The sequence below is a fragment of the Microcaecilia unicolor genome, chromosome 8 (genome assembly GCF_901765095.1).
Source record: "Microcaecilia unicolor chromosome 8, aMicUni1.1, whole genome shotgun sequence".
In the NCBI taxonomy this organism is placed as follows: Eukaryota; Metazoa; Chordata; class Amphibia; order Gymnophiona; family Siphonopidae; genus Microcaecilia; species Microcaecilia unicolor.
In genome coordinates, this window is record NC_044038.1 from 247,418,081 (window position 1) to 247,434,191 (window position 16,111).

A 16,111-nucleotide genomic window follows, 5' to 3' on the forward strand; every position below is an offset into this window, starting at 1 on the left:
AGAAAATTATCAGGTAAGATATAATGTTTCCATAGCTATACTAGGTCAGACCAGTGATCCATCTAGATCAGTATCCTGCTTCCAACAGTTGCCAATCTAGGTCATAAGTACCTGGCAGAAACCCAAATAGTAGCAACATTCTATGCTACCAATCCCAGGACAAGCAGTGGGTTTCCCATGTCTGTCCCAGTAGCAGATTATGGAACTTTTCTCCAGGAACTTGTCTAAACCTTTATAAAACCAGATATGCTAAACGCTGTTACCACATCCTCTGGCAATGAGTTCCATAGCTTAACTATTTCATTGAGTGAAAAAAAAATTCCTTCTGTTTTTTGTTTTAAAAGTATGTCCATGTAACCTTGTGTCTCCTAGTCTTTGTACTTTTTGAAAGAGTAAAAAATTGATTCACTTCTCAGCCTACACCAGCTTCAGAGAAATGAGAACATGTACAGCTCACTTTGCCTCTGCCTTCAATCTAACAAAAATAAATGATCTCACCTCCCCCTGCCATTGATTCATTTTTCAGATTGATTTAGGTAGGTGGATTTTAAAGCAACACTTAGCTTGGGAGTCCCAGTGTGTGACTGACTTTTTTTCCTTGCTTATCTAGGAAAAATTCCAAATTCAATTCATACAAATTTTTGTATCACTCTTTCATACTATTTTTCATTCTCTGTCATTATTGCAAGGAGGAAAAGGCTGAACATCCTCATCAGCCTAAAACCCTCCTAATTTTTTGTCTTGGATGCTCAGCTATTTTTTTCTTTTACAATTTGCCAAGCTTATTGCAAGGAGGAAAAGGCTTCAGATGCTCAGCTATTTTTGTTTTACTTGTGCAGTTTGCCAAGGGAACTTGCTCATCAGCCTAAAAACCTCCTAATTTTTTTGTCTCTAATTTTTTATGCTTTTTGCAATTCTTCCCAAATATTCATATATGACTTGTAATTTACTTCATGAATTTGTTTCCTATGGATTGAAGTCTGAGTGCTTCTTTAATTAGCATATCACAGACTGATCCGTAAGGTACTGTATTACCATGGATCTCTGAGGCCTTTTCCCCTTATTTGTGATGTTGATAGTAGTACCTTAGTATCAGCACAGACATATATCTACTTTGACAATTCTTGTGAAATGGCCTTCATTCTCTAGCTGACCAACAACTTATTTCACAGTTTTCATTTATTTAAAATAAGAGAAATAGCACACACAACTCTTATAAATCTTGTATGCATCACATCTGTTCATAGTTCCAATATTGGAACAGTAAAATAAATTAATTCCATCACAAATTATCACCAGTAACCTAAGTCAACATGGTCATATATCACATATATCACTGTTACAGAAATTTGAAGTTATACTAGAGTAATAAAATTTGGGTTTACTTGCCTTGTAGAAATCAGTTTGTAACAGTTTTTGTATTTTGGCTGCCATATCAAAAACTATATAAATCACAAGATTTATTTCAAAAACATTATTACAGTAATTTTTCCACTTAATCACTTAGAAATAATGTTTTAGTTAAACTGGATGTGAACATGTAACACAACTTCTGGTCAAATCAATAAGTAAGAAAGTTATCTACTGATTCAATTTTGGAACACTGAGCTTCCTCGAGCCAACCTAGAGCAAATGTCAAAAAATAAAATCCACTTGAAAAAAAATTAAGCCAAATAGTGAAAGAATGAAATGTGAGGTGAAAGTAATAGAAACACTGCCTGCTTAGATACTTCATAAATATATTTAGAGGGATGTTATTTGTGTGTACTTTTGGTTTGTTTGTATGTAGATGCTACCTGTATCTTAATGTATTTTGTTTTGTTGTAACTGGCCTGAGCTCTTGTAAACTGAGCAAAAATTTAATTTTTGTCCAGTTTACCAGTTACAATTAATTTCTTGCAGTTTCTCATAAAAGCCGACTTCTTGGTCATACCTGGTTTAGTGCTTTTGTACAGTTTTCAGTTGGATTAATTTAGCCTTTTAGTAACCTAGATCTATCCTAGGTGTCCATTTATTTAATGGTAACTATAGAAGCTTTAGAGTTTGCCTGTTTTTATAAGCAGATTGGGATAGATATCAGCCGTGTGTCACAATAAGAAAAATCTGTTACCAGCATTCTCCTTTTAATTAGCAGCCTTTACATTTAAATGATAAAATCCATTGAGCTGCACCATGTTTTTAGTTCCTATTCCTTATGTCCCTGTACCAGCAAATGGGAGGCAGAGAAATTTGAATATTTCAGTGCCATAAGGAGTGGTGCACCTTGAAATATTTTGGTATTCTCTGCTTCCCACAAATGTGCATGTTCGATGGGTTCAGTAGCATTGGGATTGTGGCCTGACTTCCTAGGCTGCAGTCCGTGGGTTTCAACTCTTAGGTAGAGCCTTGGCCCTTAGTCCCTGGAATCAGGGGACTCAACCCAAAGGCAACCCATGGGCTGTGCTCTAAGGAACCAGCAACAGCCCCCAGGGCACCGTGCTAAAGGTTGAATCATATTCAGCCTTGCTCGATTTTATTTTGTTTTTTTGGGCAGATTCCTTCTCTCCTTCAGGGACTCTGTTTTGAGGGATGGGAGTAAAAATAAACTTCAACTGAAGGAAAGCTGCTGTCTGGTGTAACTCCTTTAAATTGAAGTTTGAAATAGGAGCTGCGCTAACTAGCCTCACAGTGAACCTGGGCCTACCAGTAGCTGTGGGACTCTAATGGTAGAGTGAAACCATGGTGGCTACAGTGTTGGGCAGGAGATGAGTGGGCTGAGGAAGCTGATATGTTTCACCATGGATTGCTCCTTTTGTTCCCCATGCAACAAGAAAGAGGCTATGGTGGTGTGTGATCCTGAGAAGCCACATCTGACTCTGAAGCAGTAAGACGAAGTGGCTGTTTGGACAGAGCCCCTGACTAGAGACATCAATGGAGAGTCGTCTTTGATAGGAATGGCGGCCATATTGCAGAGTTCTGGGCCAAGGAAAGCTGTGCAGGCAATATGGCCACCATTCCTACCGAGGACGACTGTCCGCGAAGGTCTCCAGTCAGGGGCTCTGTCGAGAACCGCCTCATCTCGCTGCTAAGTGATAAGTGGCAAGATTACGGTAATTTTTTTTTATAAATCTTGTGATTTATGCAGTTTTTAGTCTGTTAGCAGAAAAAAAAATTGTTACAGACTGTTTTAGAAGAGAAGAATTCCTCTCTTATTGACTGACCAGTTGTTGGAAGTTTGCTGAAACCCAGTGGTGTCCCCACTAGAGGCTTCACCCTTGTTAAAGATAGAAATGTGACTTTGCTTTGATAGCATCAAAAGTCATAATGCTACTAATGCTTCCATTAGTTATAACCGGTATTGGCGATCGCCTCTACGGTACTATGTAAGCCACATTGAGCCTGCAAATAGGTGGGAAAATGTGGGATACAAATGTAACAAAATAAAAATAAAATGATCTAAAAGATTGATAGGCAACTTGGTTCTTAAGAGCTGCAAAGCAATCTAGCTTTCAGGGTAATCACAGTGAATATGTGAGATTTGTGTATAGTAATGTATGCAAAATCTTGCTTTCATTCACTGTACGTACCCAGAAAACCAAACTGCTTTGTATTCCTCTAAGACTGGAGTCCTTATAAAAAGGAAGCCTTAAATAGGTTGGAGAGGAGTCAACTTTATTTAGTATTTGTTCAAAATGTTCAGACTGGTGTCTGGTTTAGGACTACATTTCTTTTGGTTAACAAGCCACTGTGGTTACAAAAAAAAAAGTATTGTGCATTGTGGACTTGATCTCTGAAAACTGCATGTGAAATTTGTGGGTTTTCAGTAGTAAGTTTTATTTCAAACTATAACTAAACTTCTAAAAACTTTCTATAACGCTGTTTAAGTTTAAGGGAGGCACCATCTGATGTCTTAAATCTGCTTTGAACTGAGAACATGTTTTTAAATGTGTTTAACATTGCTGGGTTGCAGTTATGCTGCTTTGAATGCATTTGTTAGTAAAAATATTAAAGGTTTATTAATGGCCTTTATAAAGAGATTAACCCATGGCGCAAAAAACATATGTAAAATATCTAGCTTCAGAAATAGTTTTATTCATAAACAGCAGTCTGACATAGCCGTTGCCTTTTTTCATCTGCAGGTGTGTGTTGTTGATTCAGCGCAGCATGGCTGTGGTCATTCGCTTGCAAGGTCTGCCAATTGTGGCAGGGACCATGGACATTCGCCACTTCTTCTCTGGATTGACCATCCCTGATGGGGGCGTACATATTGTGGGGGGTGAACTGGGTGAGGCTTTCATCGTTTTTGCCACTGATGAAGATGCAAGGCTTGGTATGATGCGTACAGGTGGTGCCATTAAAGGGTCAAAAGTGTCATTGTTGCTAAGCAGTAAAACTGAAATGCAGAATATGATTGAACTTAGTCGTAGACGTTTTGAAACTGCAAACTTAGATATACCTCCAGCAAATACTAGCCGGTCTGGAGCCACACCTACTTCTGCAATGAGTAGTAGGATAACTTTACCTACCACCACGCCCAGTTTTAATAGTCCAGCTCCTAATATAGTTACAGCAGTTACTTCAGTTCATGACAGCAGCAAAACTAGTCCTACATTTTCTACAGCCAGCATGGGAACAACGCCTCTAAATCTTGGTCCAACATTTTGCACCCCAACATTTACTTCAACTATGCCAACTACAGCAACTCCAATTAATACAGTACCACCCCCACCGATTCCTCCAATACCCACCATGCCTACTTTGCCACCCTTGCCTTCTATCCCTCCTATACCTGTCCCCCCTCCTGTACCTACTTTACCTCCTGTACCTCCTGTTCCTCCAGTACCACCTGTTCCACCTGTTCCTCCAATGACTCCTCTTCCACCAATGTCAGGATTACTTCCTATGAATCCTCCACCTGTAGCACCTATACCTGCTGGAATGAATGGCTCTGGATCGGCAGTGAGCATGAACAATAACATGAACCCATTGTTTATGGGACCCCTGAATCCTATGAATCCAATTCCAATAAACTCTCAAAATGCCATGAAACCAATCCTTGTCAATCCAGATGATTTCTATGTCTGTCTTCATGGATTGCCCTTTCCTGCAGGTGAAGCAGATTTAAAAGAGTTTTTCCATGGACTTCGTGTGGATGCTGTGCACATGATAAAAGATCACTTAGGCCGTTTTACTGGAGATGGACTAGTGAAATTTCTTGGCCCTCAAGATACATTTGAAGCTTTGAAGCGAAACAGAATGTTGATGGGTCAGCGATTTGTTGAAGTTAGTCCAGCAACAGAGAGGCAGTGGGTAATGGCTGGTGGTCCTCACATCTTGAAACCCAGTTTGAGCCATTCTGGACAAACACTTCCCCCTTCACAAGCAGTGTCCAGATCCAGATCTCCTAGTGAACAGAAGCGGTCAAGATCACGATCCCCACATGAACCAGGCTTTTGTGTGTACTTGAAAGGCTTGCCTTATGAAGCAGAAAATAAACATATAATAGATTTCTTTAAAAATCTTGATATTTTAGAAGACAGCATCTATATAGCTTATGGACCCAATGGAAAAGCAACTGGTGAAGGTTTTGTAGAATTCAGGAATGAGATTGATTACAAGACAGCATTGTGTCGTCATAAGCAATACATAGGAAGCCGATTCATTCAGGTTCATCCAGTAACAAAAAAAGGTATGTTAGAAAAGATAGACATGGTCCGAAAAAGATTGCAGAGCTTCAACTATATTGACCAGAAAGATGCCATGATGAACATGGATGTTGAAAGAGCTGTACTAAAATTATATGCCCATCTTTGGAATCTTCCTTACAATGTAACCAAAGCTGATATTTTACATTTTTTAGAGGGAATTCCTGTGGATGAAAACTGTGTACAAGTGCTTGTTGATAATAATGGGCAGGGTCTAGGGCAAGCTTTTATTCAGTTTAACACGGAGGAGGATGCTCATAAGGCAGGACGTCTCCACCGTAAAAAGCTGAATGGAAGAGACGCTTTCTTGCATCTGGTTACTATAGAAGAAAAAAAAGAAATTGAGAAAAATCCTCCAGTTCAGGGAAGAAGGGGAATAAAGGTTCCAATGTATCCAGCTCCACCGGTGTCTGTAATGCAGAATACTGGTGGGGAAGAGCACCCCTTTTTGAGTGGTAGCTCTAAAGATGCAATTAAAGGTCCTCCATTTAACTTTCCCGGCCCTTTTGGTGGATCTGCTAGCACATTTGTCCCACCGATCCCACCAATCCCACCTCCAGGGATTGGAAGTGGCTTTAGTGAAACTATGTTAGGCATTTCATCTCTTGGAACAAACAGCAGCAACAATAGTAGTAGTAGTAATAGTAATTTACCTGGTTCAGGTGTAGATGCCCAAGGGTTTGGAAGTGTTCCTAATAATCTAAGTGGGCCTCCTAGCTTTGGAAACAGCCCTCTTAATTTTGGGAATAGCCCTGCCAATCTAACTGCACCTCCTGCCTTTGGCGCTGGTCCTCCGAACTTGAGTGGTGCTGGTCCTACACTTCTAAGTGCGCCTCCAAGTTTTGGACCTGGGCCAGGAAATCTACCAATTGCTGCACCTCCAGGGTTTGGAACTGGTTCTGGAAAACCAAGTCCAACTGTTATCAAAGTGCAAAATATGCCCTTTACTGTATCAGTTGATGAAATTTTAGATTTTTTTTATGGGTATCAAGTGATCCCAGGTTCCGTTTGTTTAAAATACAGTGAAATTGGCTTGCCAACAGGAGAGGCAATGGTAGCCTTTGAGTCTCGTGATGAAGCTATGGCAGCTGTTGTAGATTTAAATGATAGACCTATAGGTGCAAGAAAAGTCAAACTTGTTCTAGGATAAATTTCTCTGAATGTTTGTAACATGAGTACTGTGACTACTGCCTTTTCTGAGCTGCAGCTTTTGGAGAGTTTAAATAAACTGGCTACCTTAAGATTGAGATGAAAAAAGTGCCAGGTAGCTGTTAAGGGGTATAAAGACTGACTATTACGGTGCAGTAGATGTATATGCGCTTTGGATGATGGCTGACCTTTTTCAGGTTCACTGGTGAAAAATTGAACACGTAAATCTCATTAAGAGTGTAGACTAGTTATGCTCTTGATGGATGCTGTTGCTAGTCATTATAAAATTTGACATTGGATATTCTTAGAATTGGTTATATGTTTGGTGTGTTTTTGCGTTGTTCTATGTCAAAGCATTGTCTTAACTTCATTTGCAGCTGAATAAAACTTTAGTGTCTTTAGGATTTTTTTTTGTATGTACTTGTTTAGTATTATTTTTAGGGTTCTTGCTGTATGGAAAGTTAGTAAAATGTCTACTAAATTTAATTTCTATTACAAGCAAAACTGTTCTGTAAAATGCAAAGTGGTGATTGTAAAGTACCTTTTAAACATGCATCGTCATTAAAACTGTGGAATAAGACTTTTGCCACAAAGTGTAAATTCATTAGCTCATCCTAAACATATCATTTTACAACATTAAATGGCTTTCAATCGTGGTAAGCTAGATATTGAATAAGTCAACTTTGTGTAGCGCAAACAAGGTAACTAGAAGAAACTAGGTTTAAATGATTCATTTACAGTGTGTTACATGGTTCAATGAACTGCCTCATTCATACAGTTTTCTAGTGTTAGAAATGGTAAAACTGGTTTAAGATTTACTTTGATTCCTTTGGCAAGTCTGTGCCAGTCCAGTGATAACATTTCCAACAAAATGTGTTTAATCCTTAAATTATAGGCACTAGATTCTAGTGCAGACCATTACCAAAACTTGTGAAAGTATTAGTGCCTGTAAAAGATGAGATTATTAGCGATTCTGGCAGATGGAGGGAGGGCTGGGTATGTGTGTAGAGGTGGTGGAAGGTTGGGGACCCTGAAAGGAGGGATTTCTGTGTTGAGCCTAATTGAAGTCAATCACCGATTTCCATACCTCCCCCCCAAAAAATGAAGATGAAAACAATTTTTGTTGACAGAATAGCTAAGAGAAGAATAAGGCAAAATGGGTCCATGCTGTTCAAATCAGTGTGATTTTGGCCAGACTGAAACGTCAAGATACAATCTGAGTTAGATGAACTGTGCAGTTTTTCTTTCACACACGGTTTCAGAAGACACTGATTTATGCATTGATTCCTTTTATAATGAAGAAATGAAGCTACATTTAGGGTTGTTGATAATGTGTTCTGCAGAGTACGAGAGAATGTACCCATCTTCCTCATTTTTATATTGTAGTTCAAATTCTTGTGAATATTCAGCAAGACTGCCATAAAACATGCATGTACCTACCACTTTATACCATTCTAATTTTGAACAATGTATTTACTGGATAGGCATTTTAATAGTATTCCTACTTAATTGCCAGCTATGGTTTGAGGCTTATTTTTGAGACCATTGTTTGTTTTAGAATGAAATACAGAGAGTCTGAAGTAGAAAAGTTGACTGAAGAAACAGCCATGGAACAGGATTGAGTACTGCTGATCTATCATGAAAATTAACTTATTTTAGTTTGCTAATTCTTTTTGCAATCGGTGCATTTGTAAATACAGGTTTGAAGTAATTGCAGTATATTAAAATACAAATTAGTCTTTCTGCTGTCCATTTTGGTTGGGCATGAAGTAATTCCAAGTGGCAAAAGTTTTATTCACCTGATAAAAGAACGTTTTGCAACCTTGTAGAACACCGTCCTTTGAGGATTTCTTGATACTGGAAAGCTGTGGGTTATTTGTTCGTTTTGTTTTTTTAAGGACTGTTATAAGTTGTATGACAAAAAAAAAAACTGGCTGCATTGCAGATCAGTTAGTGACTCCTAAGCATAAGCTAGGTTTGATTAACAGACTAGGCATTTTCAGTTCTGAAGTATGATAGAATATACATAAAATAAAATGGAATTACTTAAGACAAAATGCAGACCTTCAGAATCCCTTTATTGATGTTATCTTGAAAGTTTTATGTCATGTAACTTGTTGGTAAGGGATTTAAAGGTCTTAATTAGAAATGAAACAGATAGTGGTCTTCAGAAATACAGCTGGTGGAAGGGGTGGCTCAATACTATTTAATTAGTATTCATGCTTTATTAATACTATTGCTTATTGTAAATTTTTAAAAATTTTGCAAACAGGAAGACCTAGTTCTATGTAAGGCTGCAGGAATCTAGAAAACACCTTGCTCCTATTTTAATTGAAACGCTGCAATGTTTTGTTTTCTGTTGAAATTTTCCTGAGCTTGATTATATCATGCAGAATATCAGTTGTGCTTATCTTGTTATTTGATCATCATGCCATTAGTAGACAGTATGCTGGGAAATTGATGCTTTTGTCTATCTAAAATTCTAACTCATATACTTCAGATTTGTGGTTAAAAAGTGAATTAAATGCCTTCCTTTTGGTTATTTTTATTCTGTCTTGGTCTTGAGACTTCAGGATCCTGCTATTGCTAAGCTGTGCGCATTTACTGATGGTTTTCTTTATGTAAAAAAAAAATGGTAAAACTGCTTATGAATACTGATGTTGCCGTTTTTGTTTTCATTTCTTCTTTGCTACGAGGATGTGCTAGCTTATGTTCAGTTTTGTTTCTATGAGTGCTTAAACACATACAGAACCTCTGTAAAATGTACCTGGATTTTTTTTATATATAGTTTAGGGAGCAGCAGCAAATTGAGTGTTTGCTTTATTTGGGGGCTGTCTTTTTACACAGTAGTTGGGTACTTCTGTATTACTTTTGTAAGCCAGTGTTTGAAATTGGAAAGCAGTTGGTGCAAAATGTGTAAATATCTTCAATACTGATCAGTAAAACTAAGCACTAGCTAAGACATTGGTTCATTGTTTAAACAATATAAATTTGTAGTTGCAGGGCGTGTGACTTAATAGCTGAATATAAGTGGAAAACTGCACAGAACAGAGGTAGTAAGCTGTGTGCGTGTTAATTTCCTTTATTTTTCATTCAAAAACCCGTTCACAACTGAAGTCTTGTTTTCCAGATAAAGGCTACATATATACTGTTTGAAAAATAATATATAACGTGGGGTTATACTTTATATTTTTCCAATAAACACAAATGTTTAAACATATCTGCTTGGAAGTACAGCAAGAGGCACTGTTGCATTAAGTGTTAAAATGCTGGTTCACATTTTAGGTGTAAATTGCATATGTTTTAAATGTTGATTTCATTATGTAATTAAGCATACATTTCATTGTCAGTTTTTAGTAACTTGTTGCTTAAATCTCAGTAGATGATGATATAATAGCACAGCGGATAGGACAGTAAGTGTCCACTGTAGCTAATTAACCAGGAGATTTAGCAGTGGAAACAAATTAGTTGAACATGTGATGTCTTTTCTTTCATTATGTACATATATAAAATTACCGAGAAGTGTTCTGTGTTCCCCAAAAAAAAAAGAAATGAAATTTGACATCATTGAATAAACAAGTGAAGAAACACAAAATTGGTGGTTTATTTTAGTGTTCCTATTGGAAGAGAAATAAGCTTTAACAGGAAGCTTTTATTTGCCAGAATCCAGGTACTTACACACCTATTTTTGTGCTTTTGTCTTGAAGTCTTTTGAAGGACATTTGAAAGGTAATGGCTGTTTACTGTTTTATATTGAATGCAAACAAATGCTTAGAGAGTGTTTTGTTTTCCTACTGCCAAACAGAATCCTTTTGTCATGAAAATACTTGCCATAGTCTTCATTACTACTTTTTAAAATCACTGTCACTAGGCTTAACCATTGCTTGCTTGAAAGAGGCTTTTTTTTCTTGTTTATGTGTAATTGGATGATATATTCTAATTCTAGTCAAGATGATAAACAATTTCTAAATTTTTATAATCCTTAATCTTCTGAAAATTTAGTTAAGGTTGTGTATCATAGGAGTATGGCTATATTTTATAATACAGATGTGTTCCTATGATACAGAACCTTAGCTGAATTTACAGATGTTTAACCAGATGTGTGGAGTCAGTACACCAAACATTTAACTCCAGCTCCTACTGACAAAGCAGTTTAATTCAAGGATAAAAAATATATGTAAGTGTAAAATTTACCATATTAAATGTTTTTATTTTGAAGCTGGAATCAGTATGTTTTTACCAATTCCCATTCCACCCAAAATTGCTTCTGACTCTTACTCCACAGCCCTGTTTTTTAAGGCTTATAAGCTTGTTTTTTTTTTTAAATTTAGAAATAGTTTTGTATTTAAACTGCACTAGGATTAGAATATATTATCCAACTACACATATGCAAGAAAAAAACGTTCTCAACTATGTTTTTAGAAAACATTTCCTGAAAATGCAGCATAATTTAAGGAGCACTAGCTTTTTTTAAAGTGTTAGTTTTCTGATGAATATGGTCATAAAGCATTTTCTTATGCTGGTTTTAGAATGGTAACACAAGGCATTAAGGGCCCTGTTTACAAAGGTGCGCTAGCATTTTTAGCGCACGCTAACCGTGTAGACACATATAGGAATATTATGACCATCTGTATGGTTAGCGCGTGCTAAAATCGCTAGCGTGCCTTTGTAAACAGGGCCCTAAGAGGGTAACTTTACAAAGTCACATCTAGGTAATGCCTTTTCATCCCTATTTTACAAAGGCGAGTACTTGCTTGACTTTAAAAAATACTATGGTAGTCGGAAAAAGAGCACACATCTAAGTTCTAGCTCTTAAACCAGTTCATGTGCTGGTGTAAATGTTAGTGTGTACATTCCACAAGCAATATATAAATTAAGGAATTGTATAATCGACACGCATGAGTGTGGGAGCATCTGTATACATTGAAACTTATGTGCATCTTTTATTTATTTACGCACATGGGTCTACTTAGGTGCATAAATTATTTAAATACTGACATTTCCATTGTTGCTAAAGGTGGCGCATTCAAGTTTATGGGGCAGTTACTTTTTCACACAAGTGTTGGATAACCTTGTTCCTTAAATAAATGAAGTGATCATTTAAAAACTGTGTTGTGTTTTACTCAGGTTCCCTTTGTCTAATATTACATTTTGTTTAAGGATCAGAAACCATTCAATCTGACATAAATAAAATAGGAGAAATCAGTAGCGGGGGAGACTTTTCACATCACTGTATATTTGTCATTGAGACACCTTATCTTAATAGTTGTTACCTATTAGTGTAATGACATTTAATGCTGAGCACACAGGTTCTTAGAAATGATACGCTTTAAAGTAGGGGCCGGAAATTGTATGGATTCTTGTCAGCTTTGTGATTCATTCCCAGCCTGGTATGGGACTTGTAAAAATTTAAACCCTGCTTATTATACATTGCATTCTGTTAATTATTTTGTGCCTTGTTATCCTAAGATATGTTGTAAAGAAATTATACACAAGAGCCTATCCCTGCCTGCTTGCCTACCTTGGGCCCTCCCTCTGTGCATCCCACCCAAGTGGCAACAGGAAGTTGTAACAGCAGAGGGAGGGCCCTTGGGTCTACCTGGGGACAGCCTGTTTGCTTCACTGTTGGGAAACACAAGTGAGTTTGTAAGACTGCTGGGGAGAGGAGCAGCAGGAGATAGGCAGGGAGAGATGCCGAATCTGAGAAGGGAGGAGAGCACAGAGGGCAGCGGAAAAAGAGACCAGTCTGGACTAGGTGGGGGAAGGGAAGTAGGGAAGAGTGGCTGATGCTGGCCACTGGGTGAATGTACAGTAGGAAAAGAGGAGTAGAGAAACTTGACAAAGAGATGGACAAAGACAGCAAAGATGCTGGATGGGAAGGGAGCATAGACACAGGGTGATACTGGGACAGGAGGTGGGGGCAATGTTTGACATTGGGGGAGGGACAGGGACACAGAGTTGTGATCGAGAAGGGAGGAAATGCACATGGATAGAAGGGAAGAGAGGGTGAGGTCTTAAAAATTGAGAAAAGAATTGAGTATCTTGCAAAGAATATAAATTCGTATCCAAATGTTTATAGATTATAAATGCTACCAAAATGCCTGATGCATAAGTGGTGTCCTTGGGTTTCTGATTGTTTACAGCACACACTGGTCCTTATTCATGAGGTGAAAGGAACATGGTAAATAGTACATGAGGGGTTGGTTCTCCTAGAACAGTGGCTTTCTTCACGTGTTTGCTTTCTGTGATCATTTGGGTTCTTGAGCACACTTGTCCCACTCCCATTAAAAATAAGACATCTGATAAAGTTTGGGTTTAAGTTTTACTCCAGGAATGGTCCGTTAATCTTTAACTTTTGTCTTAAAATTGGAATATGTTTTTGTATGCGGATGAGTGAAACCTAAGTTGTTTTGCACATTGTAATTGCTAATATATGAAATAGGAAGGACTCTTTAAATGTACGTTGGTCCTCTTTCTTGCGGTGGTTATTTTTTTTGTGTACGAAAATAGAACTTGAGTTGAACTGTGAATTTCAGGCAACTGACAGGTGAAAGTGGTAAGATGTCCTAGCTGATAAGAAATGTACAAAGATTTTAAAAAAATATATATGGTTGTCTTTTGAGTTGTCACTTGGATGAATGCTGCCAGAATAAATGACCTTTAACTTGCTGTATGTTCTCAGAACCTTTTGAGGCATCTAACTTGGATTGTATCTATTTCTCTATGGTTGTATCTGTCTTTGGTGAACAGCTTAGATCCTATGTTGCCAAGAAATTTTTCTGTTTTATTTAACTAGATAAAGGTAAGATGGAAGTAAGAGAGCCAGGCTGCAACTTAATAGAGATGTAAAACCTCCATGCTTCACAAGTGCTTAATCTAGGTAATAAAATCCAAGACCAGGGGCCTCAGACTTGGACACGAGAACCATATTTTATATATAGGAATGTAAGGCTACATATTTTCTATTAAGATCTGTCTGAAAAGACAGGCTGGAATGTTGCACAGAAAAATAATTCTCAAGCAACAGAACACGCAATCTAGATGTTTTTAATCTCAACAGTTTCCTTTGCCACTCAGCTTCCAGTTTAGCTATCTTTTATTAGGTTACCCTGTCATGAGCCTTGTCACGACTAGCAGTGTTTGTTCATTTTAAATATTTTGCCCCTTCTCCTCCCCCTCCTTTTCCCCCTGTTTCCTAGCCACTTTTCATTCTAGTTCAGCTATTGTGTAACAGTGTCTCCTTAAAGAATGGTGGTACAAGTACCCTAGATCTAGTCACTATTTTGCAGTGGGTATGATACTGCACACCAGAGCTGTACACACAGTATTTCTACCCTAGACTAGTTGAAGGGACGGAAGCTGGAATCTAGCTTGTTTCCTATCTGGCAGCACCTCTGGATTATTTTGATAGAAAGTGGAACTGTTAGAATCTTTGGAAGCTATAGTTTCACATTGTACACAGGGAACTTAGTTATAAACTCCACATATTCATATTCGTAACGTGGTAATTGAAGTAGTCCGGTGGGAAGACTTAAGTCTGCCAAAGATTGATTGGGATGTAATGGCTACTACCATAGCAAAAAAAACCGGCTGTACTTCTGATCTGTATTTCCTTGGGGTGGGGGATGTATTCTAATAAACTATGTTCAAAAATGCAGATAGATCTTGATGTCACCTGGATGGCACTCCTGTGGTTTGGTGATTGTGTGGTTCAGTAAAAGGACCTCAGTCAAGTTGGGCCGTGTATTCTCAGTTGTTTATGGGGATGTATCATATAGATAAGTGTGTGACTTCTGGTGGTGCTAACATTGTTTTTTTTCTGAGCAGTCATGGAACTTCACACAGTTGCTACCTCAGAAGTTCTGTCAGTCTGTTTTTGGCTGGACAGTTTTCTCATTTAGGGCTCCTCTTACAAATCTGCACTACCATTATTGGCACATTGAATCGGTAGCGCAGCTTTCTTAAAAGAACCCCTAGTGAAAAGAATGTTCTCTTCTGCAGTTTAAATAAAACATTTTCTTGAAAAACTGAATTGGCTTTGCAGTTGACTGCATTAAATTCAGTGTGGGGTGGTGTGTCACGGTGCTTTTGCAGGTGGATAAAGTTTCACGCACCCATCATGAGTACCACAAGTGCCTAGAAAATCAGGGCTGCTATGATCCTCATTACACCATGAGGGCACAGAGAACAAGAAACCTCAGAGGCTTCAAGGTGAGGAACGTCCATTCTGTTCCATCCCTTTTCTTGCATCTGAAGAAAGCTAAAGAGTGCAGCGAGGACTCACAGGACTATGCCGCTTCTGTGTGTTTTAATTTGACACTATATATTTTTGCATGCATCCTTGTGAACTCCAGAAGGAAGCTCTCTAATGCAGTGCAAGTACTATGGCAATCAGTGATGGTAATTTTGATTGACTGAGATCATACTGCACATATCCTAGCTTAGAGGTGAGGGATGTGTAACACCAACCCAATTGGAGATGTTCTGCCACTTAGAGCTTCTTGGATGAGCAGTATATATTTTTTTATAAATGTGTGATGGTAACGTCTATTTTCTTGAGTCATCAATAAAAATGATTGAAATATAAATGTGTGATGGGGAGGAGCATAGTGCTAGGGGGTTTACTAGTGGCTGCCTGAACAGGATGAAAGAACACACTGAAATGGTAACATAATGAAAAATTTCAATTACCCAAATAATGATTGGGTAAATATCTCAACTAGCCATATTAAGGAGATTAAATTTCTAAATTCCAAAAATGACTGCTCCAAGGAGCAGTTGGTCCAGGAACAGACCAGAGAAGGTGGTTTTTTTTTAGATGTAATCCTTACTGGTACACAGAACTTGTTGCCAAGGAGTAGTGATGTTGGGGCAGCGAGGCAGTAGTGATCATAGTGCATTCTAATGTGTCATCACTGGAAGGAAGAGATTAAAAAAAAAAAAAAAAGGGACTTGCTGGAACGCTTCATTTTAAAAAGCAAAGCTATGATAAAAGAGGAAATCAAACTAAGTGAGTGGTTGCCATGGTCATTCGGAAGCCCAAATAAAATATCTTCCCCTATGTTAGGTCAAAAGAAGGCCAAATGTAAGCCAGTGCAATATAATGAAGTAGAAAGGGCAGTGAAAGCCATGGAAAGCAGATTCTAATAAAGTAGGTATGAGCACAAGCAGTTGCAAGTTAAATGTAAAAAAACAAAAGTAGGCTAAAAAAAAGACTGAAAAAGAAGCTTGCTGTATAGGGAAGAACTAATACATGAAAAATATTTTCAAGTACATCC

General features: G+C 37.9%; 1 protein-coding gene across 12 annotated transcripts in view; it reads left to right on the plus strand.

The window, feature by feature from the left end:
• Positions 1 to 16,111, plus strand: part of LOC115475343 (copine-1-like) — a 167,184-nt gene that overhangs the window by 37,377 nt on the left and 113,696 nt on the right. For 6 of the 12 annotated variants that reach the window (XM_030210977.1, XM_030210979.1, XM_030210981.1 and 3 more), the window contains one exon: positions 4,119 to 9,946. The exons of 3 other annotated variants lie outside the window; for them this stretch is intronic. In XM_030210977.1, the coding sequence (XP_030066837.1) occupies positions 4,144 to 6,834 (2,691 nt within the window). In that variant the 5' untranslated portion in view covers positions 4,119 to 4,143 and the 3' untranslated portion in view covers positions 6,835 to 9,946. Of the gene's footprint in view, positions 1 to 4,118; positions 9,947 to 16,111 lie in introns of those variants that run through there. 3 more of the 12 variants (XR_003943010.1, XM_030210984.1, XM_030210988.1) reach the window with 2 other exon arrangements.